This window comes from Podospora pseudoanserina, chromosome 1, assembly GCF_035222485.1.
Source record: "Podospora pseudoanserina strain CBS 124.78 chromosome 1, whole genome shotgun sequence".
NCBI classification, from domain to species: Eukaryota; Fungi; Ascomycota; class Sordariomycetes; order Sordariales; family Podosporaceae; genus Podospora; species Podospora pseudoanserina.
In genome coordinates, this window is record NC_085920.1 from 5,271,578 (window position 1) to 5,295,328 (window position 23,751).

General features: G+C 53.6%; 7 protein-coding genes and 2 non-coding genes across 9 annotated transcripts; 6 read left to right on the plus strand and 3 right to left on the minus strand.

The window, feature by feature from the left end:
- Positions 1 to 565: 565 nt before the first annotated feature.
- Positions 566 to 1,663, minus strand: QC764_114980 (uncharacterized protein; the record flags this gene model as incomplete). The annotated part of the gene is made up of 1 exon (XM_062942751.1): positions 566 to 1,663. The coding sequence occupies one exon, from the start codon at positions 1,661 to 1,663 to the stop codon at positions 566 to 568; it is 1,098 nt and encodes a 365-aa protein (XP_062805751.1).
- A 983-nt stretch (positions 1,664 to 2,646) lies between these two features.
- On the plus strand, positions 2,647 to 4,646 carry HOM2 (aspartate-semialdehyde dehydrogenase). The gene is made up of 3 exons (XM_062942752.1): positions 2,647 to 3,244; positions 3,332 to 4,324; positions 4,383 to 4,646. The coding sequence occupies exons 1-3, from the start codon at positions 3,217 to 3,219 to the stop codon at positions 4,448 to 4,450; spliced, it is 1,089 nt and encodes a 362-aa protein (XP_062805752.1). The 5' UTR covers positions 2,647 to 3,216; the 3' UTR covers positions 4,451 to 4,646.
- A 1,221-nt stretch (positions 4,647 to 5,867) lies between these two features.
- Positions 5,868 to 8,608, plus strand: RGD1 (Rho GTPase-activating protein; the record flags this gene model as incomplete). The annotated part of the gene is made up of 6 exons (XM_062942753.1): positions 5,868 to 6,260; positions 6,325 to 6,378; positions 6,449 to 7,067; positions 7,122 to 7,312; positions 7,366 to 8,275; positions 8,328 to 8,608. The coding sequence occupies exons 1-6, from the start codon at positions 6,135 to 6,137 to the stop codon at positions 8,606 to 8,608; spliced, it is 2,181 nt and encodes a 726-aa protein (XP_062805753.1). The 5' UTR covers positions 5,868 to 6,134.
- A 432-nt stretch (positions 8,609 to 9,040) lies between these two features.
- On the plus strand, positions 9,041 to 9,114 carry QC764_0017540. The gene has a single exon. It is a non-coding gene; the product is annotated as a tRNA-Asn (tRNA).
- Positions 9,115 to 9,748: 634 nt separating this feature from the next.
- AL1 (phytoene dehydrogenase AL-1) lies at positions 9,749 to 11,971 on the plus strand (the record flags this gene model as incomplete). Its single annotated transcript, XM_062942754.1, has 4 exons — positions 9,749 to 9,785; positions 9,845 to 10,092; positions 10,146 to 10,970; positions 11,016 to 11,971. The coding sequence occupies 4 exons, from the start codon at positions 9,749 to 9,751 to the stop codon at positions 11,673 to 11,675; spliced, it is 1,770 nt and encodes a 589-aa protein (XP_062805754.1). The 3' UTR covers positions 11,676 to 11,971.
- TES1 (acyl-CoA thioesterase) lies at positions 11,839 to 14,051 on the minus strand. Its single transcript, XM_062942755.1, has 3 exons — positions 13,626 to 14,051; positions 12,509 to 13,417; positions 11,839 to 12,453 (listed from the first exon to the last, which is right to left on the minus strand). The coding sequence occupies exons 1-3, from the start codon at positions 13,725 to 13,727 to the stop codon at positions 12,400 to 12,402; spliced, it is 1,065 nt and encodes a 354-aa protein (XP_062805755.1). The 5' UTR covers positions 13,728 to 14,051; the 3' UTR covers positions 11,839 to 12,399.
- A 491-nt stretch (positions 14,052 to 14,542) lies between these two features.
- On the plus strand, positions 14,543 to 19,153 carry QC764_115030 (uncharacterized protein). The gene is made up of 3 exons (XM_062942756.1): positions 14,543 to 14,888; positions 15,013 to 17,590; positions 17,644 to 19,153. Exons 1-3 carry the CDS (start codon positions 14,869 to 14,871, stop codon positions 18,838 to 18,840), a joined length of 3,795 nt encoding a protein of 1,264 aa, XP_062805756.1. The 5' UTR covers positions 14,543 to 14,868; the 3' UTR covers positions 18,841 to 19,153.
- Positions 19,154 to 19,260: 107 nt separating this feature from the next.
- On the plus strand, positions 19,261 to 19,334 carry QC764_0017580. Its single transcript has one exon. It is a non-coding gene; the product is annotated as a tRNA-Asn (tRNA).
- A 970-nt stretch (positions 19,335 to 20,304) lies between these two features.
- QC764_115040 (uncharacterized protein) lies at positions 20,305 to 23,634 on the minus strand (the record flags this gene model as incomplete). The annotated part of the gene is made up of 5 exons (XM_062942757.1): positions 20,305 to 20,513; positions 20,618 to 20,858; positions 20,910 to 21,502; positions 21,563 to 23,341; positions 23,427 to 23,634. 5 exons carry the CDS (start codon positions 23,632 to 23,634, stop codon positions 20,305 to 20,307), a joined length of 3,030 nt encoding a protein of 1,009 aa, XP_062805757.1.
- Positions 23,635 to 23,751: the final 117 nt, after the last annotated feature.

Below are 23,751 nucleotides of genomic sequence, written 5' to 3' on the forward strand. Positions count from 1 at the left end.
GTTAGGTAGATAGATGTATAATTTTCAATATGTTAAATGCCATCTTGATCAGAGGACCTCGGAATCATGGTTACCTGCTTGGGGGGTGTCTTGAGAAGCTCATCCACGATTTCTACAGATTACTAGACCGTCTTTAAATCCTTTTCAACCCTTCATACCAGCCTCTTGATTATCTATTTGGGACCCATGATCAAAGAGAGGCCGCCTAATTTAAGTGATAAAGCGACACGGTGGGGAATATGGAATTATTAGGACGTGGGAGAAGATATGCCCAGAAAACTCAGGCTTAGGAGGTCTTCATCAGCCATTACACAACCACGATTCTCGGACGCTGAAATCTCAGCAAAAAGTATGACATCAGCAGCACAATATCATCGGCCTAGATTTGCAAAAAAAAAAGCAAGAAAAAAAAAGAAGAGGGTATATATATACTCGGAAACAAACCTTCCCAACAAGGCTTGACAGCCAACATGAACAAAACACATCATCAAACAAACGCACCGCTCTGCTCAAGTCACAACTCAAACCCCTTCCCGCCACCTTATAAACCCCCGCTCAGTTCACCTCACCTCGCCTTCTTCCCGAGTACATAAATCCCCCACAAATCCCTCACTACCCCCACCCAACCCGCCAGGCTCTTCATCACATTCATCATCCCAATATACCTCCAAACAAAACTCTCCACCCTCTCAAAATCCTCCGCGTAGACTTCCCAAACCGCCTGCACCCTCTCCCCCTCCCCCCCGGGGCTCGTCGGCGCCTCAGCAACCAGCCTCGTGACTCCATCCTCCCCCTCCACAACCCTCATCTTCGGCCCAACAACCAACGCCCTTCCCCTGATGCCCTCATCAGCCATAAGCCTCGTCCCGGCATCAACCACGTCCCCCAACTCGGCCTTTGGCGCCCCAGCCAGCAAGGCGATCCCGCTCGCCGGTAGAAGAGGTGTGTCCACAAAGTAAGGGTTCACACAATTCACCCTCACCCCCCTCGTCCAGCTCGTCCCCCTCAGCGCCCTGAACAGTCCCATAACCCCGTGCTTGGAGGCGGTATATTCAGTCTGTCCCGGCAAGGGGGCAATGCCGGCGATGCTGCTGACGAGCAGGATATGTCTGTCCCTCCCTGTCCCGTTCCGAGGGAGGTAGAACATGGCCAGGTGGACCGTGTACGCCACACCCGTGAGGTTCACCTCCAGCACCTTCAACCTCGGCTCCTCCGGCTCGCTGTTTTCTGTTTTGCTGCCGTTGCGGCGGGGGGAGTCGAAGCTGTTGTCCATGTCCACCACCCCCGCGGCGGCGACTACACCTTCTATGCTCCCCGTGGGGGAGTTGGCGACGGCGAACTTGAAGAGGGAGAGCTGGTCGGTCCAGGAGGTGACGTCGCAGTGGTGGTGGTGGAAGGTTTGGGTTGGGTAGGCGGTGCGTAGCTCGGCGACGAGGGCGTGGCCTAGGCTGTCGTTGACGTCGCCTATGAAGATGTGAGACCCAAAACTTGCCCAGTGCCGGGCGAAGGCTGCGCCGAAGCCGGAGGCGCCGCCGGTGATGAGGATTGTTTTGCCCGAGAGGGAGGTGGTGGAGTAGGGGGTGGTGGTGTCGACTGGGGAGGATTGGCGGACTTGGGAGACGATGGACCAGGAGCCGTCGTCTTGGTCGGTGGTGAAGACCATGGTTTGAGATTCGGGGGAGGGTGTTGTATCTGAGAGGGGAGTTAGCAATGAGGTTCATGTGGCAGTAGGGAGGTGACATATGGGCATCAATGGTCCACCGCCAATCTCAGCCTCACCATTCCGGCCGAGGAGCTAGACCATGGACTTGAGAGGGGGAAAAGGGGGGGTGGAGGGGGGTAACATACACGTATATACTAGTCCAGACCAAGTGACAAATCTTCACGATGGACCAAAAGATAACGTGACAGAACAAGCTCAAAACATCACCAGAAAAGAAAAACCAGAACCAGTTAGATTAAATGAAGCCTGAAGTAGTTATATGTGAAAGCCCTCTGGTGGGTCAACCCATGCGCCGCCCCCAATGATAGACATCCAAGCCATCCTTGCTTATCACCAGTTGTCAGCAGCCAAAGAGGATCCAACCTGCAAGGGTGTGCGCAAATGCAAGATGTGCAGGGGATATGACAAGCGGGACTTGCATTTTCGGGAATAGCCCATCCGAAAAGATAAAAAAAAACCAACCTGCTCGAGATACTACCATCGCTGTGTCTAGCATCTCACAATTGGGGCCGTGTTACCCATCCACAACACCAATCCACTGGTAAACACGTCGCACAAAAAATTAGCTTTTCCCTTGGAAGGGAGGGGGGTTGTGATGTAACCCGCCTATAAGCCATGTAAACTGGGTACCTATCCTTAATCCTTTTTATCGGTGTGGCTGTTGTACGCTAGGAACAAAAAAAGTGGTGATTTACGAGTAGCTGAAAAAAGGCTGGCCGCCACGAATTTTCTGTTGAGAATACAACCCGACAGCGGCAGGATCTAGCCGTGACTCAGCTGACATACATCAGAGACTCATCAGAGACCGAAAAAAAAAAACTGACATTTTACCAAGACGAGACATTCGCGGGCTGATATAATACTCCCCGGGCTTATCTCCGTGATATTGACGGGTGTGGAGTTTTTTGTTTCTTTAAAAAGGCAGAGCAAGATCCAGTCGGGCAGGTGCTTCAATTTTCGGCTTTCAACAACAATCGCTTGTCTTTCTCGGCCCGTGGGCGGCTTGTTGGATCGGCTTTGGCCGCGGTGAAGGTGTGGAATTGTAAGTAGGGGGATTCAATTGGGCACTCGGTGCAATCTTTTGCCCGGATGTTGTTCATCCATTTGACTGCCCCGCCCGACGTTGAAGATGATGTCAAAAGTTCACAACCACCGGCCTCGAAGAGATGGAATCCCAGCCCTATGGTGTCCCCAGTGCCCCACGGCCCGCTTGTCTGGCGGGACCCCTGCGCTAAGTCCCGCTGCGGTTAGCGAGACGTCACCCGGGCACCCCACCCACGTTTCCCAGCGTGTGTCCAGTCCGATTGCGGGGCATTGGCGGGGCCCCGGGCGAGATGGAACGGCGAGCGACAAAAAGTTCAAAACCTGGGGGGCGACTGACTCACCTAATGTTTCCCCCCCTTCATATATCCAGTACCTAGTGTCGCCGGTCGGGGAGTTTTTCCACTTCTTTTTAGACTCGAGCTGATATATACCTCCTAAATCTACCCAACATGTCTCAATTGCCCGTTAAGAACGTCGGTACGTCCCTCTGCGCGCGTCCCTGAGCTTTGGTTTACCCCGCCATCGTCCGAGAAACCTTGAGAACTGACGGTTACCCCTGAACAGGTGTGCTCGGCTGCACTGGTTCGGTCGGCCAGCGCTTCATCCTGCTCCTCCAGCAGCACCCGTCGCTCAAGCTCGTAGGCTTGGGTGCCTCGTCTCGATCCGCCGGGAAGAAGTACCGCGATGCTGTCAGGTGGAAGCAGGCACAGCCCATCGCTCCCGATGTCGGCGACCTGATCGTTCGCGACTGCAAGGCCGGCGAGTTCGCCGACTGCGACATTGTTTTCAGCGGCCTCGACAGCGACGTCGCCGGTGACATTGAGAAGGAGTTCCAGAATGCCGGCCTTGCCGTCTTCTCCAATGCGAAGAACTACCGCCGCGATCCCCTCGTCCCCCTGGTCGTCCCTACCGTCAACCTCGACCATCTCAACCTCATCCCCCACCAGCAAAAGACGCTTGGCCTGAGCAAGGGCTTCCTCGTGTGCAACAGCAACTGCGCCGTCATTGGGCTCGTCATCCCCTTCGCCGCCCTTCAGGCGCGTTTTGGCAAGATCGATACCGTCTCCGTCGTGACCATGCAGGCCGTATCGGGTGCGGGATACCCCGGTGTTAGCAGCATGGACATCATTGACAACGTGGTGCCCTTCATTTCTGGCGAGGAGGACAAGCTCGAGACGGAAGCACAGAAGATTTTGGGCAGCATCAACGCTGAGGCGACCGCCTTCGAAGATCAGAAGACGTTGAGAGTCTCGGCAGCCTGCAACCGGGTCCCCGTGTTGGATGGTCACACCGCATGTGTGTCCCTGCGATTCGCCCAGCGCCCTCCCCCAACGGCCGAGCAGGTGAAGGAGGCCATGCGGGAATATGTCTCCGAGGCACAGCGGCTGGGATGCCCCTCTGCTCCTGAGCCACCCATCAAGGTGTTCGACGAGCCCGATAGGCCGCAGCCCAGACTGGACCGCGAGCTCTCGAAGGGTTACACCGTCAGCGTGGGTCGTGTCAGGGAGGACGACAGTGGTATCTTTGATATCAAGTTTGTTGCCCTGAGCCACAACAGTAGGTCTTTTCCCCTCTGAGAAGTGATGCGATGAAGTGGTTGCTGACATTGCTATAGCTGTCATTGGTGCCGCCGGTTCTTCCATCGTCAACGCTGAGGCTGCGGTGCTCAAGGGTTTCGTCTAAGCTATGTAAAGAATATATCATGATGAATGTAAGGATGGGAAGAGGCATTGATACGGAGTTTCTAGGCATGGTTTAAAAGTGGCAATCAAAACTTCATCAGCGGTCCATTGCGGACGAGGTAACAAACCGCCAGGTTAGTTATGCTTGATTCCTGCGAGGCAACATGTTCCCGGTGATCTGGTTGGTCGTGTGTGATGCTCAAAACGTGTTTTTTGGACACTGCGCGTAACCGCTTTCTTGTGGTAACTGGGCATGTCTCGAATAAGCTCTCTTGAGAAATCTTCCTCGTGATGCAAGGTCCGTGTAACGGTGGCCGGCTGGCCCCGGACCACCGGGTCCGGGGTTTGAGTGAGTCGGGCCCGGCCGAATGGGGACGAGATCTCAGCGGGCCGGTGGTGGAACTCGGAACTGTCCCAGTACAGAACAACCCCACGAAGCGGTGAGAAACCAACGACGTCAACTGTGGGCATGTTTTGAACCCTTAAAACTTCTCAGCCTGGTCTTTTGAGTTGAACTGAACTGCGGCCACTAGCATGGGGTGACGTCCGTTGTCTGGTGCATGCCAGATGTCAAGCTTTGCGAATAGACTGGGAGATAGTCGGGGCCAGAAGTTCTTTGCGCACTGTTTTCGAATATTCCTCGGGTCTTGACTTTGGTGGACAGACAGGTTGTACCACGGTCAGGGTCGTCTGACCTGCGTAGCCGTTGCGCATGTGTCTTGCAGCGGTAGAGCCATGGTTAGTCACAGGTAGTATCTGGCGATGAGTGTTGCTTCGAGAGGTGGGCGATGAGACCAGGTGGACCATGAAAAGTGCCAAAAGTGACCCTTTGTTTACCCCAGGTCCAGGGTTGTCGAAGTTGAGGAACCACATCTTCAAAGCTCGGGCCTCAGTCCCCGGTTCAGGGGACTTCGCTACGATGTGTTTTGAGTGATCGTCATCAAGGGTCCAACTCTTATGCTGCCCGTTAGCAGTTGATCCGGGTTTTTGGAGTAAAATGCAGGACCGTGTTTGTTTCTTTCAGGGTGTTCGAGGCAGGGTTGAAACTGCTGTGGTTCATGCACTGACTTGGCCTTCAACAAGGTCTTGATACTCCGTACACCGAGGCCTGTTCTTGCACATGTGCCATCTTGGGGGGGCCACGAGAAGACCGTCGAGTTGCAAATTTGATATTCAGGGTTTGATTAAGTAAACAAGAGGGAAGATTTGACCTGAAAAGTCAGAATGAAGCTTCAAGATAAGAGCACACCAAAAGGCAGTTGATGTCAAAGAGGCACATCTTTGATCTAGAACATCTTCAACAAGATGGGAATCCTAATTATGGCGGGGTTGTAGATGTGGCGCTCGGGCCACAATAAGGATCTAGCTTCTTTAATGAGCACGCGTGGGCGCGAAGCCGCAGCCAGAATCCGCACTGTTTCCACTCTGGCAACGTCTTTGGATTGGTCCCATATCCCGACCCGATGCTCCCGACCAAGGGCAGTGTCTCCTCTACACTACAATACGGATACTAACCACTGTTCACTGGGACTGCTTGTGCCGTATGTGTGTTGCGTAATGCCAGGACCGCCGACTTGAACTTCTCCGATTTCTTGTCTCTCACCGCACCGATCAAATACCATCCCTAGCAGACCACCACTGTCACCAACAGCTTGTCGCAATAATCTCCTCAATTGCTCGTAACCATGTCCCTTGGAGGAGACACCACCACCGGGACCGCCCCAGAGCAGGGCGCCACTTCACCAATATCAGCGCCGCAGACTCAGAGCGATGAACCATCGCCACAGGTCCAAGATGTTCTTTCATCAGAGGTGCGCAGACCTGTTTCAGAGTTGGGAGCCAGGAGTCTGGAAGCTGACCCCGCATGTTAATCAGATCGGTATCTCGGTGATGTTAAACCGACTGAAGCAAAGCATTGCTTCGGCCAAGGTGCGATACCTCTCCAATATTAGCCGGTAGCTTGAACAACTACTGACTTTTGCTTGTCTGAATGGTGTAGGAGTTTTCCAATTTCCTGAAGAAACGATCGGCGCTCGAGGATGAACATGCGAATTCGTTAAAGAAGATATGCCGGCAGTCACAAGAGAGTATGGCCCGATCCGAGCATCGTGGCGGATCTTTTGCGACAGCATACGAAGAGATGATGGTCATTCACGACCGAATGGCGGACAACGGGCTGCAGTTTGCTATGTCCCTGCATCAGATGTCCGAGGACCTTCAGGAACTGGCTGCCATCGCCGAGAAGTCCAGAAAGGGATGGAAACAAAATGGCCTGTCTGCCGAACATCGTGTGGTCGAACTTGAGACGGCTATGAGGAAGTCCAAAGCCAAGTACGACTCTCTTGCTGAAGAATATGACCGGGCCCGCACCGGAGATACTACTGGGCGCCAGGGAGGCAAGGTGTTTGGGTTGAGGAGCCACAAGTCAGGCGCACAGCACGAGGAGGATCTGCTACGAAAGGCCCAAGTTGCGGATCAAGACTATCAGACAAAGGTGCAAGTTGCCCATACCGAACGAAAGGAGCTGCTTGAAAGGACGAGGCCTGAGACGGTCAAGGCGCTGCAAGATATTGTCAAGGAGTGTGATTCGGGGTTAGTGCTGCAGATGCAGAAATTTGGTAAGTGCGCTTTTTCATCTCTTTCTCGTTGACAAATATTGACAAAACATGTAGCCTCGTTCAATGAAAAACTGGTCCTCAGTAATGGCCTTAGTATCAGCCCCTTGAAGAATGGATCTGAGGGACGCAGTCTCCGCGAGTCGATTCTGTCCATTAATAACGACAAGGATTTGAATGACTACCTCGCCAGCCAACATGCCAAGGTGCCGCCAAAGGCTTCTCTGCCGCAGTATGAACACAATCATGTATGTCACGTTTCTGACAGTCATCTGCTCACACCTGCTAACATACCGTCCAGCTCATTGATGCCTCGACTCGTGCTCCAGCAACAACTTACACACAAAAACAGTCACAAACCCCTAGCTCTGCCCAGCCCCCGCTTCCACAACCCGGAATGTTTCAACAAAACGCGAGGACGAGCACTTTCTCTGAGACTGTTGCCAATGTCCAAAACCAAGGCCCGTATGGTCATAACTATGGCCAGAGTACCAGCTCGATTCCCATATTAGGTAATCCCTCCTCTCAAGCACTGCACGAGAGGAGTTTCAGTCACGGGAGCGCAATGGGACCAGGACCTGGAGCGGCCAGCCAACAACAGTATGGACAGCGTGGTTCGACGCCCCAACAAACACAACCACCACCTGGGTCGAGATTTAATGGAGCATACAACTCTCCCTCGTCCCGCGACGGGCCTCCACAACTTGGTGCCCTTCCTTTCCAATCTTCTCAGCCCCAGCAGCCTCAACAAACCAATTTCAGCCAGCTTCCTTCGCAGCAAACTGCCAGCGGCCCGGTATCCAACTCACTTCAACAACATCCGGTCGTCCCTCCGCAACCTCATCGGAACTCGCCTCCCATTGCACCTCAGATGGCACCATCTCGTCCCGTGTTTGGTGTCAGTCTCACCAGATTGTACGAGCGGGATGGCTTGGCCGTGCCGATGGTGGTATATCAGTGCATCCAGGCGGTGGATTTGTTTGGTCTGAACGTTGAAGGCATCTATCGACTTTCGGGTTCTGTACCCGCCGTCAACAAGCTCAAGACTCTGTTTGATACGGACTCGAGCTCCAGCAATCTCGACTTTAGAAACCCGGAGAACTTCTTCCATGATGTCAACAGTGTTGCTGGCTTGTTGAAGCAGTTCTTCCGGGATCTGCCTGATCCGCTGATGACGAGGGAGCATTACAGTGCCTGCATTGATGCAGCTAGTAAGTATCGCATGGTCTCTCTTCCATTGCTTATCACTAACCAGTACACCAGAAAACGAAGATGACATTGTGCGTCGCGACTCGCTCCACGCAATCATAAACAACCTTCCGGACCCAAACTACGCCACACTTCGGGCTCTTACTCTGCATCTTCACAGGGTCATTGAGAATTCGGGGGCAAACCGCATGAGCTCGCAGAACCTGGCCATTGTGTTCGGTCCCACGCTCATGGGCACAGCACCGGGGTCGGCCATAGCGGATGCCGGCTGGCAGGTGCGTGTTATTGACACGATCTTGCAGAACACGTTTCAGATTTTTGATGAAGATGACTGAGTTGGTTTGGCGGGTCTGTAATATGGGATGTGTGTGTGTATCTACTCTTGATCATCACCTGTATTCGGGCAGCCCAGAGCGGGAAGGACTTTGCTTGTTTGATCATGTTGGGGACGAGGGATTTGCATTGGCATGGCGGTGTTGTGTGTCGATATTTTGAAGGGCACAGCTTGTCGCCGAGGAAGATTTTGTACAGTTTCGATGTAGCTACTTGGTGGAGAGAGGGATGGGGTGATGGGAGTTTGTAGTGGCAGAATGTGATTGAAATAGATGTGTAGGCATGTTGGGGGCTATTTGGTCACTATGGTAAGGTGGGAGTTGGGGTAGGGACATTGTGTAGGTTGCAGGACATATAGAATTCCCCTAGAATGCACTGTGGCAAAACAGAACTATGGGCCATTGTTCTACATCATTAAGCATACACCAATCAGATCCTCTGTGGCGCAATTGGCTAGCGCGTCTGACTGTTAATCAGGAGGTTGGAAGTTCGAGCCTTCCCGGAGGAGATGGTTTTTGGTCTGTTCCGTTCTTTTTTGGACCGTTTTCCATCAAACTGGTTAATTTCCCACTTTCGGACCTCGCCAGCAAATGGGATTGGTGGATCGAGTTTGCAACATGCCATTTCCATCTGGGTAAGGTGGGGTTCCTCTCGGCGGGATCGTGCACGTCATCGTTGCGGGATCTTTTGTTTTTGGTGGTGAATCCGATCTGCGCTTGGCTTGGCCGGCTCGGCATCGCTACAATCGCCTGCAAACGACAAACGAATTGAAGGTTCGATCTGGATTCAAGGGGGCATTGCCAGGGGGTGAGGGTTGGATCGTAAACGTGTTATGGATATGGTGATGGATAAGGGGGGGAGAAGAGAGGGAAGGGTTTGGTTTAAATAGCTGATGTGGAAGGAGGTTTGTTGTTGTTCAGGTTCCGGACTGCTTCTTGTATCACAACTACCACCTTTTTTATTTACCCGATCCGGCGACCGTTCAGGAACACATTGCTAGATGTTGGTTTGATTCTGCGCCGTCTTGAAGATTATTAGTGCACGAGTTTCGGAAGCAGCGTTTGAGATCGGCTTGCTTCTGCGGTTCCCCTTCTTCTCTCATACTTACTTAGACTTCTGTTGTCGTTGCTCACTGCCGAAAGATGGCGAATGAGAAGCCAAGGACCGCGATTGTCATCGGTAAGACAGTTTTCTCTGAACGTGAGACACGACAGGATTACTGATACTACTTACTACAGGCGCTGGAGCTGGTGGAATTGCCATTTCTGCTCGTTTGGCAAAGGCGGGGTTGAAGGTCACGGTTCTGGAAAAGAACGACTTCACGGGTGGGAGATGCAGTATCTTCAGGTCCAAGGCCGGGTTTCGTTTTGACCAAGGCCCTTCGTTGCTGCTGCTGCCAAACTTGTTTCGTGAGACTTTTGCGGATTTCGGCACCACACTCGAGGCTGAGGGTGTAGAGCTGCTACAATGCTTTCCCAATTATGATGTTTGTATACCCCCCTACCACGTTATTGCTAGTAGCGCACTAACGTTGCCCAGATTTGGTTCTCTGATGGCGCTGTCTTCAGGAGCAGCACTGACACAGCTGCCATGAAAAGAGAGATCGAGAAGTGGGAGGGGCCAGATGGTTTTCAACGGTATCTCAACTGGCTGGCAGAAGCTCACGGTCACTACGAGATCAGCCTGCAGCACGTCCTACATCGCAACTTCACCAACCACGCCCAGCTTGCCGACCCAACTTTCGTCGCACCCACCATCGCCCTTCACCCGCTTGAAAGCATCTGGAGCCGAACCACTCGTTACTTCTGGTCAGACCGTCTCCGGAGAGTATTCACCTTCGCCACCATGTACATGGGCATGTCACCTTACGACGCCCCCAGCACCTACAGTCTTCTGCAGTACACCGAGCTTGCCGAAGGCATCTGGTACCCCAAAGGCGGCTTTCAAACCATCCTCGCGGCCATCGAACGTATTGGCCGTCGTCTAGGCGTGCAATACCGTCTCAACACCCCCGTAGCTAAAGTCCTAACTGGCGGACCAGACGGCAAGACCGCCACGGGAGTCCTTCTGGAGTCTGGCGAGAAGCTGGAGGCCGACCTCGTCATTGTCAACGCTGATCTTGTTTACGCCTACAACAACCTCTTCCCTCAAGAATCCGAGAACAAATCCGTCGGCCCAACAATCACCCCTTACGCCAATGACCTCTCCAAGCGTGAAGCCTCCTGCAGCTCCATCTCCTTCTACTGGAGTTTCTCCAAAAAGATCCCCGAGCTGGGCACCCACAACATTTTTCTCGCGGATGAGTACAAGGAGTCGTTTGATGCCATTTTCAAAAGGCACACCCTCCCATCTGATCCATCTTTCGTATGCCCCCTTCTTCCACAAACCATTCACTAACATGTCTCCAAGTACATCAACGTCCCCTCCCGCGTCGACCCAACAGCTGCACCCCCAGATAAGGACGCCGTAATCTGCCTCATCCCCGTAGGCCACCTCTCCGCCACGCACCCGGCCTCCTCCTGGCCCTCCCTCGTCGCCTCGGCCAAAAAGGCCGTCCTGGCCACGGTAGAGAAGCGCACCGGCCTCAAGAACCTCGAATCGTTGATCATGGAGGAAACGATCAACTCTCCCCCCGAATGGCAGGCCAAGTTCAACCTCGACCGCGGCGCCATCCTGGGCCTGTCCCACTCCTTCTTCAACGTCCTCTCCTTCCGCCCGAGGACGAGGGCGAAGGGGGTGAGGAATGCGTATTTTGTCGGGGCGAGCACGCACCCTGGCACGGGGGTTCCGATTGTCCTTGCCGGGGCGAAGATTACGGCGGAGCAGATCTTGGGGGATAAGAAGATGGAGGTTCCTTGGGTGCCGCTGAGGGAGTGGAAGGGGGATGTGCAGGCGAAGCAGGGGAATGAAAAGAGGGGGGGGGGGAGGTTGGATTTGGTGAAGAGGCCGTTGTGGACGGATGATTGGAATTTGTTTTTGTGGAGTGTGATTGGGTTATTGGGGGTGGTGGTGGTTTTCCTTGCTGGACCGGCTGCTTGGGGGAACGGGGGGTTTGTGGGGGATTGGTAAAGGGTAATGATAATATGGGGGGAACCATGGGCGTGGGATTTTCTTTTTCGGGGGGTAATGGTTTTGGGTCGGGGTTTTGTGTATTTATTTCTGCTTATAGAAAGCTTGTTTGTACTTGCTTCGGAGGATCAAGACTTGTTCGACACCTGTGGAGAATGTTGCAATGTGGTCGAGGGCAACGACCCTCTTGATTGTTTGTTTGCTTTCTCATCACCACAAACACAGCATCGTACATCACCGGCCAAAAGAAAATTAAGACACCCACCCACCCGTCAGTGACTTCCAAAGGTACCAACTATCCAGCACAAAATGGCAAAAAATCAAAAAGCTCACCAAACCACCTAGGGTGGACTCGATTACGAAAACCCCCAAAGGTTTTACACCAAGAAAGACTCGAACGGACACCCCTCTTGGTGACTCTTTGGTCCTTACCCAAGTCGGTGCCGCGACTCCCACACACTGCTAAGCCATTTGGCAAGAGCAGAGCCAGGAGTCTCGTTCGGTGAAAAGAGCAGTGGTTGACCTAATATGTAAACCGTGCATTCGTGGGGTTGCTCTGCTTTTGTTCGCCACTTTCCCACGACCTCATCTTCTCTCCTCGCAGCTAGCTGTCTTCTGTGTGGCCCCTGCTTGCACAAATGGTATTCAACATTACAAGAGGGCAACTCCCCTCTTCTATCTTCAATATGTCAACAAGGGTCTAGCCCACAAACATATCATAAATCTACAACTTCGACTCCTTCGCTTCCTTTTCAGGCGGCTGCAACCTCACAAGACCCTGCCACATAGCGTTAGCATTCGTCACGTCACTCTCGAAGCAGAAAAAGACTCACCTCCTGCACACAAGTAGCCAACAACGTCCCGTCCTTTGCAAAAATCTTCTGCATCACCACCCCCCTCCCATCCCCCGCCCACGGACTCTCCATCTCATTCATCATCCACTCATCCGCCTTGACCCTCTTCGGCTCGTGGAAATAAATCGTATGGTCCAAGCTCACCATCATGCCCAACGTCGGTCGTCCAGCCATGTCCCTCGGATCATCACCCATCCCCTCCCACTGATGCAGCGTCCTGACCTTCTCCTGCATGTCGGGCTTCAGCTTGTCAAAGTCTTCTGGTTTGAACTGGGGGAACCTCCACAGGTTGTGAAGTCTAGTTACGGTGCCGATGAAGTAGCTGTCGCTGATGTAGGCCAACGCCTCAAGATGGGCGGCGGTGCCACCGGTGATTTTCCCTCTTGACCGCAGCCATTGGCGTGTCTTTTTATCGCGGGGATCGGTGGACGTGCCGCTGGGGGAAATGATTTGGATCTGTGTTCCTTGGAAGGGGCCTTGGGTCATGGAGGGGGGTTCACCGTCGTAGTCGTCGGGCGGGGGTTGGACGGGGAGTTTGGTGGCTGGGTCGATGGGCATAGCGCTGGAGTGGGAGACTTGTGTTCCCGGGGCACCGGAGGAGCCATCCTTGACAAAGGAGATGGTGGTGGTGAAGATGCAGCGGCCCCGTTGGCGGGCCTGGACGGTGCGAGTTGCGAAGCTGCGGCCGTCGCGGACCTGCTCGACGTGGAAGAGGATGGGGAGGTTGGAGGCGCCGGCGAGGAGGAAGTAACAGTGGCAGGAGTGGGGGAGGAAGTCGTCGGCTACGGTGCGCTGAGCGGCGGCGAGGCACATGGCGATTACGGCACCGCCGTAAATGCCACGAGCTCCCGGCGGGTGCCAGGGTTTGCGGGCATTGGTGAAGATGTTCTGGGGGCGGAGGTTAGCATATTTTGGATAGCTCGTATTGGTGGTTCTGTGAGGTGGAGAAGGATTGGGTGTGAGAATCACGGCTTATGGCACATGAGGCCATCCGGGAAAGATATCCCGGTTGGAATGATTCTCATGGGACACAATGGAAGCGGTGAGATTGAGATATCCATGACTTGCCGTCGGCAAGTCAGCCACTCTCACTTACAGGACCTAACACAGCCAACTCTGTCACTTCCAAGACATTTTCAATGGGCGCCTTGTTGGGGTCGGGAGGTGGCGGCCTGAGCAATGTTGCGCGGTTCTCCATGGTGCGGGTGGCCCGGATATCTTGTCGCGCTCCTATATATATGACGAAATACCACCAAGTGAGTGATTGTACAAGACCTGTGGTGATTCGGAGGACGGTGCGGCGTGCAAAACAGTCAAAAGACACAGGCAAGAGAAAACAGCAGGCAATGAGATAAGGCGAATGGTGATATTACAGGACAGGAAACAGTGTTTTCCTTTTAAAAGAACAAGCGCGGCTTGGAGCTGATGGGTTGGAGATAATCCCAACGTTGCTTTTACCGAGGCTCCTCGGTGCTGGCTGCCGTTAGAGAGAAGTTCGGTCGGTAACAGCCGTCGCAGCCCTCAGGTGGCACGCCCAGGCCTGTGTCATTGCCAACCCTGCCAGTGGAGGAAGCCCCGAACCTGGTCCTGGACCCTGGGGTTGTTTAGTTGAATACCGATAGGGGTACTTTGATAGAAGGGTATTGAACATGGATGGTCAGTGTCAGTGTGTGAACCTCATCTTAAATCGAGTCTGAGAGCTTTTTTACTTTCTAGAACGCAATTGCACATCTCTATTTAATTGAAGCAAGTCCACCTCACGTCCAAAGTGCTATTTATTCTCATGTGAGTTCATGTTCTTGATGGCTGTGGCTCAAAATGCTGCCTACAAGCATATTCAGTAAAGATGCTATTTTGGGCCATGTCGTTTTGAAACCCCAGGCGCAGGTTTCAGCGTCTCACCCCGCTAAACTCCACTGCCAACAGCACACTCGGCCGCCGGGCCAACCTGTCTGACAGGGTGACAGTTCGAGAACACGTGAAGGGGGGCGGGGCAACAGAATTCCAGACGGACAACGTCATTTGGCATCGTGGGTCAGGGATGCAGTGAAATGCGGCCATGCTGGTCAAAAGCAACAACTCCGCTCTCCACTCCAGTCCACCTCCACCCCCTATCTACGACTTTATCTCTGCGAGAGAGTATTCGTAGCTGTGTATTGTTTGAAACCAATAATAGTCACCACCTCCCTACCGACGGTGCGACTCCGAGCTCGGTCCACCACGGGCAGACGGACGAGCAACAGCCCATCAACTCAGAAGTGCCTCATTAGCCGCCCGACCGCACGAACACAACGGTTGCTAGACTTGGGAAGCTCAGAGCTAGAACCCAACCTACAGTCATGTCGGACGCGGGGGAGAGGTAAGAAAGACAGATAGCTCCTTTGCTAAAAAACCCTAATCAAAATCCATCCTCATTGCTCCGAGCTCCGAGCTCCATAGCTTTGCTCGACAACCTGCTGACGACGGGTGTTTGTTATCTCTAGTTCGCATCGACGAACGAAATCCTCTGCCCTTTCACTCCTGAGACGCAAAGCTACTGGCGGTGCCGGTGACGACAACATGTCTACAGCTTCGGTCGAGGACACTGGCGCAGCGAGCACCAGTCTTGCCGGCGATTCGACTACCGCAACATCCCACGCATCTCTTACCAACGCCCACCAACATTCCAGGGGCCACAGCTCCAAGCTCTCAGTCTCTGGGAACACCATGGGCCGTACACCATCACACAATGCCCCTTCGGTTAGCGGGGCTAAGTCTCCCAATCCGCTGGACAAGGGCGCCTCCCTCGAGTCATCCGTCAGAAAGTTCCGCATCGTTGAAGCTCTCCGCAACGGTGACACTGCCTCCATCTCCAAAGCCATCCGTGAAAGCGCCGAAGGGGGTCCCCGCACGAGCACCTCATCCTTCAACACAACAACCGGCCCCCTCGAAGATACCACAATACTTCACCTCGCCATCCAGTGTGCCGAGCAGCCCGTTGTTGAGTACGTTCTGTCTGACGGCGCTGGTTCTCTTGATATCAATGCTCGGGACAAGGATGGAAATACACCCCTTCATATCGCGGCAGCTCAGGGCCGTAGCCACGTGGTTGGACTTCTTCTAGCAAACAAGGAGATCAACGATGCCATCGCCAATAACCAGGGCCGCCTTCCAATCGATCTTGCCCGCAATCCCGAAATCTTCCAGCAGCTGCAGCTCTCGAGATCTCTGTTTGCTGAAAACAAGATTAGGCAAGTTCAGGATCTCATTCTCCACGGCGAGTTCAAAGTCTTGGAGCAGGTGTTGGAGGAACCTCGTTTCAGAACAGTTTTGGATATCAACAGTACCGAATTTGCTTCGGACCCAGTTACAGTCCAGGCTGGGGGCACCCTCTTGCACGAAGCCGCACGCGCCAAGAACACTCGTCTAATTCAAGTTTTGCTTCTGCATGGCGCCGACCCCTTCCGCCGGGACCGCAAGGGCAAGCTCCCGCAAGATGTCACCAAGGACGAGATCACACGCGCCATGCTGAAGAAGTCACCAGCTGCCGTAGCGGCGCAAAGGGGGATCCAAGAGAAGGCCGTCCTGGGGTCTGCTGCCCAAGGCGTTATCAACGCGACTCCTGGTGATCCGCTTGCTGGCCGAGAGGCCCGCGAAATGAAAGGCTACCTCAAGAAATGGACCAACTATAGAAAGGGGTATCAGCTGCGGTGGTTTGTTCTGGAGGACGGCGTGTTGAGCTACTACAAGCACCAAGATGATGCAGGCTCAGCCTGCCGTGGTGCTATCAACATGCGCATCGCCAAGCTTCACATGAGCGCTGATGAGAAGACCAAGTTTGAGATCATCGGGAAGTCATCGGTCAAGTACACACTCAAGGCGAACCACGAAGTCGAAGCTAAGCGCTGGTTCTGGGCCCTTAACAACTCGATTCAGTGGACGAAAGACCAGGCTAAGGAGGAAGAGAGACAAAAGGCCCATAACGCGGAGTTGCTGAAGCAGGCCAAAGCCGAGATTTCGGGTACTAGTAACTCTGAGCCACCTAGCGAGAACGCGAGCTACATTGAGCCCCGCGGCAGCATCCAGCTTTCACGGATGCACTCTTCCGGCAAGTCTCACAAGAGCGGACTTCATGGGGCTGGCACTGTGGACAGCCATGATGATGACGAATTTGCTGACGCGGCGACGGAGGCTGGCAAGACTGATCATCACGGCGAAGGTGATTATGAAGATGATGATTATGGTGAGGGATCGAGTGGGCAGGATGCTCCGCCAGTGAATAAGGATGCTTTCAACATCACTGCCCAGTCGGCTAAGCTGCAGCTCGATACCATGGCACACGTCACAGCCGCACTACTTCAGGAGGCGAGCAAGAATCCCAGCCTGACTCTGGGCGATACTAAGGCCTCGCAAGCTCTGTCGACTTATGACGCCGCCATCCGCTCGCTTACTGGGCTTATTGGTGACCTTTTGCGCATCTCAAAGGACCGTGATGCCTACTGGCAGTATCGCCTTGACCGCGAAAGTGAGATGCGCCGGATGTGGGAAGACAGCATGGCCCAGGTAGCCAAGGAGCAAGAGTCCCTTGAGGCTCGCGTCAGTGAGGCTGAGGCCAAGAGAAAAGCTACCAAGCGCATCCTCAAACAGGCTGTTGAGACCGGCATTCTTGACGAGAGCCAGACACTACCACCACCTGCTGCTTCCACTTCTGCTGCTGTTACTCCAGCTATCGCTGCCACCACCGCTCCTCAGGATAGCACTCAGGTGGAGACGGCGGCAGCAGACTCTGTGAGCGCAAAGTCCCCCGCCCTGGGAGGCCTTTCGAGACGTGAGACGGTGATTACCCAGATCGCCGACATCTCGGATTCAGAGTCAGACGAGGAGGAATTCTTCGATGCAGTTGATGCCGGCCAGGTCGAAGTATCGCAGTTGCCACCGTCCGAGATCGCGGAAGCCAAGAGTGAAAACCAGATCGTTGTGTCGGGTGAGAACGACATCAGCGATGCCTTCAAGGGGTACGAAAATGGCATTCGAACCCGTCTGAAGATGGAAGCAGATAATAGGCCCAAGATTTCACTCTGGGTAAGTTTCATGCGGCAGGCAGCATTCGAAAGTTTCCAGCTAACTGTCTGTAGGGTATTCTGAAATCTATGATCGGAAAGGATATGACCAAAATGACCCTCCCCGTATCTTTCAACGAACCTACCTCTCTTCTGTACCGCTGCGGCGAGGACATGGAGTATGCCGACCTTTTGGATCTTGCGGCCGACCGCTCTGATTCGATTGAGCGTCTGCTCTACGTTTCTGCCTTTGCTGCCAGCGAATACGCCTCGACTATTGGTCGTGTAGCCAAGCCTTTCAACCCTTTGCTCGGTGAGACGTTTGAGTACGTTAGACCCGACAAGAACTACCGCTTCTTCATTGAGCAAGTCAGCCATCATCCTCCCATCGGTGCTGCTTGGGCCGAATCGCCCAAGTGGACCTACTACGGTGAATCTTCTGTCAAGTCAAAGTTTTACGGTCGTTCCTTCGACATCAATCCCCTCGGTACCTGGTTCCTCAAGCTCCGTCCCACCCACGGCGGCAAGGAGGACTTCTACACTTGGCGCAAGGTCACCTCGTCGGTCGTGGGTATCATGACCGGTAACCCAGTTGTTGACAACTACGGACCAATGGAGATCAAGAACCACACCACGGGTGAAGTCTGTCACATCGAGTTCAAGGCCCGAGGCTGGAAGGCTTCCAGCGCCTATCTCCTGACAGGCAAGGTGCTGGATGCCAGCGGCCATGTTCGGTTCAGCTTGGGTGGCAGGTGGAACTCCAAGATCTACGCCCGCTTCACACCAGGGTATGAGGCGACTGTCGAAGAGCCGGCGGGTGGTGACTCCGGGTCTATCTACCGGGGCAGTCTCACCTCGGCCGATCCCAACAAGGCTTTCCTCATCTGGCAGGCGAATCCCCGCCCCGAAGGCATCCCATTCAACCTCACTCCTTTTGTTTTGACGTTCAATCACATCGATGATAAGCTTCGCCCATGGATCGCGCCGACTGATTCCCGCCTGAGACCGGATCAGCGCGCGATGGAGGATGGGGAGTACGATTTTGCCGCTACGGAGAAGAACAGACTGGAGGAGGCGCAGAGAGCGAGGAGAAGGGAGAGGGAGGCCAGGGGGGAGGAGTTTACCCCGGCGTGGTTCAGCAAGGCGAAGTGTGAGATTACGGGAGAGGAATATTGGCAGTTTAATGGGGAGTATTGGAAGAGGAGGCAGAAGGCGGGACCGGAAGGGAGTTATGAGGAGGCTTGGAAGGGTTTGGAGCCCATCTTTGAGTAGAGTCATGAGAGGCTTGGTGGTGGGGAGACCAAAAGGGGGAGGAGCAGGAGAGGTAAGAAGGGGAAGGATAATGAGGCTAGGTTTGTGAAGCCGGTTGAGGAGGTAACTGGCAGTGAAGGACAGGAGGCGAAGGGATGAGTTTGGGTATAGCATGATGATGGGGGAGTTTCGGGGGAAAAGCGAATTGAGGGAGAAGGGATTGAAGGAACCTATATAAACCTGGTTGTTCTGCAGGGGAGTAATACGAATTATTTCAACAATTGCGCCCAGTACCTGAGTGTATAATGTGTCAAGTGCAAGAAGCAAAATCAACAATGTGCAGATTATGAACAACGACCGCTGCATTTGAATTAAATGTGGGCAAAAAGAGTCTAAATGTCTGTGAAACCCCCAGAAGGGAGATGTTTCTAGTAATTCTAACTCCTCTGGGAAGGCTCGAACTTCCAACCTCCTGATTAACAGTCAGACGCGCTAGCCAATTGCGCCACAGAGGATATTGATTGTTTTCTTGTTGAAAAGGGGACAAGGAATAAGGCTTTTTGTCGCGTGGATGTGGTGGAGTGAAGTGGAAGCTGGGGGACCGACTCAGGGGGTGATTGTTTACTTTGGTTGGGTGGGCGACGAGAGGGAGTGACAGATGTGAGCATGCCTGCAGGCTTGGACTTGGGTTGTATATACTATATGTGATGTGCGAGACCTTTACTCGGGTTTAGCTACTTGGTATCTGGGGTGTGAGGGAAGGCTTTTGACGAGACTGAGTGAGACAAGAAGATCATATATAAACTTGAACCTTGTTGGCAGGAAATATCACTTAAATTTTTTAGCTGTAACAACACGGACACCACCTCGACTGGAAACTGGGTATACAGCAAACGTAATTAAACAGTCCGCTCATGAGATCTCTTTCAGACCCACGCGCAAAAAATAATCAGGACAGCCAAGACCCCAAAGTCTCACCCCCCCACCCCCCTCCCAAATAATCGCACACTATCTTGAAAACTCCCGATGTACTTGACCTGTCTCCCCCATCTCAGATCAAACCTTATTTTTTTCACTTGTCGTCTTCTTCCCCATCCACACCCGATATACCGTTGTGTCACCCTTCATGGCAACAATCATTTTTTTCTTTGCTGTCCCCTTGATACCCTTCCCCCTCTTTCATAGGTTCAAAAAGCTGTTGGGTATTGTACTCCTACAATGCCCTTCCCTTCTTCCCCAAAACCTTTTTTTGGCCCACGAGGGCAGCTGTTGATACAACCGGTCATGGAAATGCCCTGGGCCTTTAAGCCCAAATGGGTGATGCTGTGATTGCGCCGAGTAGAATGCAAAAAGAAAACGCCGAAAAAGAATCAGAAACGATTCAGTGAGAATCCAAACAGCGCGCCGAGATCACGATGTCTACTGGCGGCGAGCCACATGTGCAGCTCATGTGCTGTACGCTGTGTCGAAGTGGAAGAGTATGAATCAAAGCGTTACTCCTTCCAAGTTGAGCACCTTGCTCTTATCTCCAAGGAACTCGGAGCGGAACTTGATGATGCCTCGAGCGATAACGTCGAAGTCTCTAACCTTTTGGGCCTTGTATACCTGAAGAAGCTCACGGAGCCCTTGATTGAACCGAGCTCTTTGTTCGCCGGTGAAGTCTGATTTGCCAAGTTCCAGAAGGATTTGGTCATCTGGGGTAAAAAGAAGACCAGTAAGTCAGCGCCGGGAGGGGGGAGGATGGAAAGAAATGAGAGCTCTGATGTTAGCAGCCCGTCAGAACTTGGGGAGAACTTACCAAGAATCTTGATGTTGCTAAAGTGCTGGAACTCGCAGTTTTCAGGGCACTGTTGAGTGTTCAGTTCATACGGACAGAGCGGCTTTTGCACATCGACCCTGCTGCTGTACGTCAAGGATTTGACGCCGTTAGGCACGGTCTGTTCAAACTCGGGATGGAAGCGATAGGCACGGAAAATATGCAGAGGGCTCTTATACGGCATAAAGGCACGGTCCTGCGTCTTGATGGGGTTGCGAGTTTCCTGTCATACTGTCAGCCATGCATCTGAAGAACCCAGAGAAAAGACATGTACTTCTCCTGTTGCCTCGACTTCGACTTCTTGGACCTCCTCCCGAGGCTGGGCAGCACTCGATATTTGATCAGGTAATGGGACTGGTGGATGCTCCGCGTCATTCACATCGCTGTCAACAATGCCGCTCATAACAGATTCCGCTGTGGTTGGACTGGGCGCTTCAGAATCAATCTCCATGGGCGTCGTTTCATCGACTTCTTGGTTAGTAGAGGGCTGAGGTGTCTCAAGGACTGCAGCTGGAGCACTCTCATCATCTGCTCGGACATCAGGATTACTGTTGGGTAGAGAGCCTTCCACAGATTGGCGGCTCTCCGGCTCGCCACCGTCCACAGACATGACGCTTTGGGCTTGTGCCAAGTCACTGCTGCTGGGATACTGGGAACCGCTGGAGCTTGGTGTGTCGCTGCTGAGAGCTTGCTTGGGTTCATCGGCTTGTTGGGGCGGAATATCTGTCTGTGACGGCTCACCTGAAGTTTTGACTTCATCAACTGAGACTGCCTCTGTCACCTGCGCATCGTCAGGAGCCAGAGACGCACCAGAAGATGAGAGCCCCTCGACATCAGCCGATGTTACCCCTTGCGGTGGAGGCACTTCTATTACATATTAGTTGTTCGTCTAGACTACGAAGTCATATAAATCATGAAATTAAGTACCTGTCCTATCATCTCCAGAGTTGAGCCCGCTATCTTGGGGCGCTTCTCTGTCAGATGGCGTGCTGACCTGGTCCGACTGGGCAGCCAGCATCTCCTTCTCAATCTCCGCTTGTAACAACGCCTCCTCTGCACGTAGCTGCTCCAGACGCCGCCGTTTCTCTTCAAGGGCAGCAAGGCGGCCGTGCTGTGCGGCTTTCTGTGCCGGGTTAGAAGTTGCGGTATCTGAAGCCTTGGGAGGCCTAATCGACGTGGCTTCCGGGGTGGGCTGAGGAGTTGGCCTGTCTGACTGAGCAGGGCTACTCAAGACAGGAGTGCCAGCATTCTTAGGTTCTGGTGTTTGGCCTGACTGAGTCTGTGCTCGCGAACCTGCCTGGGGCAATTTCGCTTTCCGCTTTGCTTCAGCCAACGCAATCATCCTTCGCATTTCCTGAATCTCTCTCTCCTTGATGGTGAGTTCAGTGTGACGTTTTCCTCCCAAGGCTGGGCCAGTTGGTGGTGTGTGCAAAGGGGTTGTAGAAGTTGACAATTGTCGCTGTGGGAGGTTTGTTAATGGAGGGAAATCGCGAATGGATGGCCCACGTGATGCAGTCGGACCATCTTTTGACTGCATCGATGATGGCTCGTCAGTGGGAGAGCCCATATCCATGTCCATCTCTTCATCGTCCGAAACATCGCTAACGTCAATGATGAGAGAGGTTTCCTGGCGTAACTGGCCAAACGGCCGCTTTGTTGATCCAGCAGCGGATGGGTAGTCAACGAAATCAGCAGCGACCGGTCGCTTGCGCTGACTTGCCGTGTTGAGCTGAACGTTGACAGATCCAACGATGCCAGGAATGGGTGGTGTTGGCAGGCCACTAGTCTGAACAGCGAGGGGGCCTGGCTGGGAACTGGCAAAATTCAAGGTCGTGCTCGAGGTGCCGGCAGGTTGTTGTTGCGGTGTAGCAACCGTAGCAGTATTCACAGGAGTTTGAGAACCTGCCTTTCCAGCTCCAGACGCTTGCGCCTCTCGAGCCTTCTGCAAGGCTGCGATCTTCTCCTGGAGGATGCGTTCTTTTTCTCCTCGAATCTTGGCTTTCGGTCCAGTAGGCGGGGTAGGCTTCGGTGCTTCAGCCGGAGCTGGTGCTGGCGCCGGCGATGGCGCTGCCGTTGGGTTTGGTGGTACAACTGCGGGCTTTGGGGGAACGACAGCCGGCCCTTTTGCAGCCTTGGCGGCGAGGAGACGAGCAATGCGATCCTTACGCTCTTCCCCTTTACTCTTGGTTACTGGCTCCGCCGTATCCTTGGACTCAGGTTGTGTCCCTTGTGCTTGGGCCGTCGTGGGACTATCCGCACTTGCGCCTGGCGACGGGACAGTCTGTGCTTCCGCCTTTGCCTTCTCTACAACAGGCTTGGGCAGTTCAAGATGAAGATCTCCAAACAAGGCTTTGATCACCTTCTCATCAAACCCTTCGTCGAGATAGGTTTGATATTTGACTCCAAGGGGCCACAACCGTAGGATTGCTTTTTGAGCCTCCTTCTTGGCTTCTGGCACCGATTTGAAGGTGTCCAAATAGTTGGCGGGACTTTCTGGAGTGCCGTTGGCATTCAGAACCGTGGACGACTGTGGCTGCAGGCCGGGCAAGCCAACATTTGTCACAGGCGGGACGGTTTCTGAAGGGTTGTTGGACTGTGGTTTTACGACATTGGAAGGTCCGGCTCCTTGGGATTGGGATGTGGGGGTTTCGTTCGAGCTTTCTCTGGGTGATAGGAATGGAGAGTAGGACGCGGACCTATCGCGAGCTGCAAGGATTTTGTTAGCGACCTCTTGTGGCATTACAAAGGCATAACTGACAGGCAGTACCATTGGCCTTGGACCCAGTCTCACCTTCGTCTTGATCATTGCCATAGAAGCCACCCTCCGGTGTATCAGACGCACTGGTGGGTTGACTGGCGACTGTACTCGGGACAGTGCTTGGCTGTGTGACAGGAAGCTTTTTGGCAGTCTGTTTTGGGGTGCTGGCCGGCGGTGGTGACTTTTGCGTATCATCATAAAGATCCTCAAACTGGCCCTCACTCAACTCGCCTTCCTCCATCTCGATGCTGACGGCCACTTGCTACGCAAACGGCTGGTTGTGGGGGCTTTGTGACCAGGAATTACTTCGGGCGGCGGTTTTCTGGGCAGAATGAAGAGGGGAGCGGGATGGCCCTGA

Bases quoted from the DNA above. Each gene is read 5' to 3' on its own strand.
- HOM2 (XM_062942752.1), top strand. From the start codon at position 3,217: ATGTCTCAATTGCCCGTTAAGAACGTCG. The intron at 3,245-3,331 runs GTACGTCCCTCT...ACCCCTGAACAG, and splicing joins ATTGCCCGTTAAGAACGTCG to GTGTGCTCGGCTGCACTGGT. The intron at 4,325-4,382 runs GTAGGTCTTTTC...ACATTGCTATAG, and splicing joins TGTTGCCCTGAGCCACAACA to CTGTCATTGGTGCCGCCGGT.
- TES1 (XM_062942755.1), bottom strand. From the start codon at position 13,727: ATGGAGAACCGCGCAACATTGCTCAGGCCGCCACCTCCCGACCCCAAC. The intron at 13,418-13,625 runs GTAAGTGAGAGT...CTCCGCCCCCAG, and splicing joins AGTTGGCTGTGTTAGGTCCT to AACATCTTCACCAATGCCCG. The intron at 12,454-12,508 runs GTGAGTCTTTTT...GCTATGTGGCAG, and splicing joins TGGCTACTTGTGTGCAGGAG to GGTCTTGTGAGGTTGCAGCC.
- QC764_115030 (XM_062942756.1), top strand. From the start codon at position 14,869: ATGTCGGACGCGGGGGAGAG. The intron at 14,889-15,012 runs GTAAGAAAGACA...TGTTATCTCTAG, and splicing joins ATGTCGGACGCGGGGGAGAG to TTCGCATCGACGAACGAAAT. The intron at 17,591-17,643 runs GTAAGTTTCATG...AACTGTCTGTAG, and splicing joins GGCCCAAGATTTCACTCTGG to GGTATTCTGAAATCTATGAT.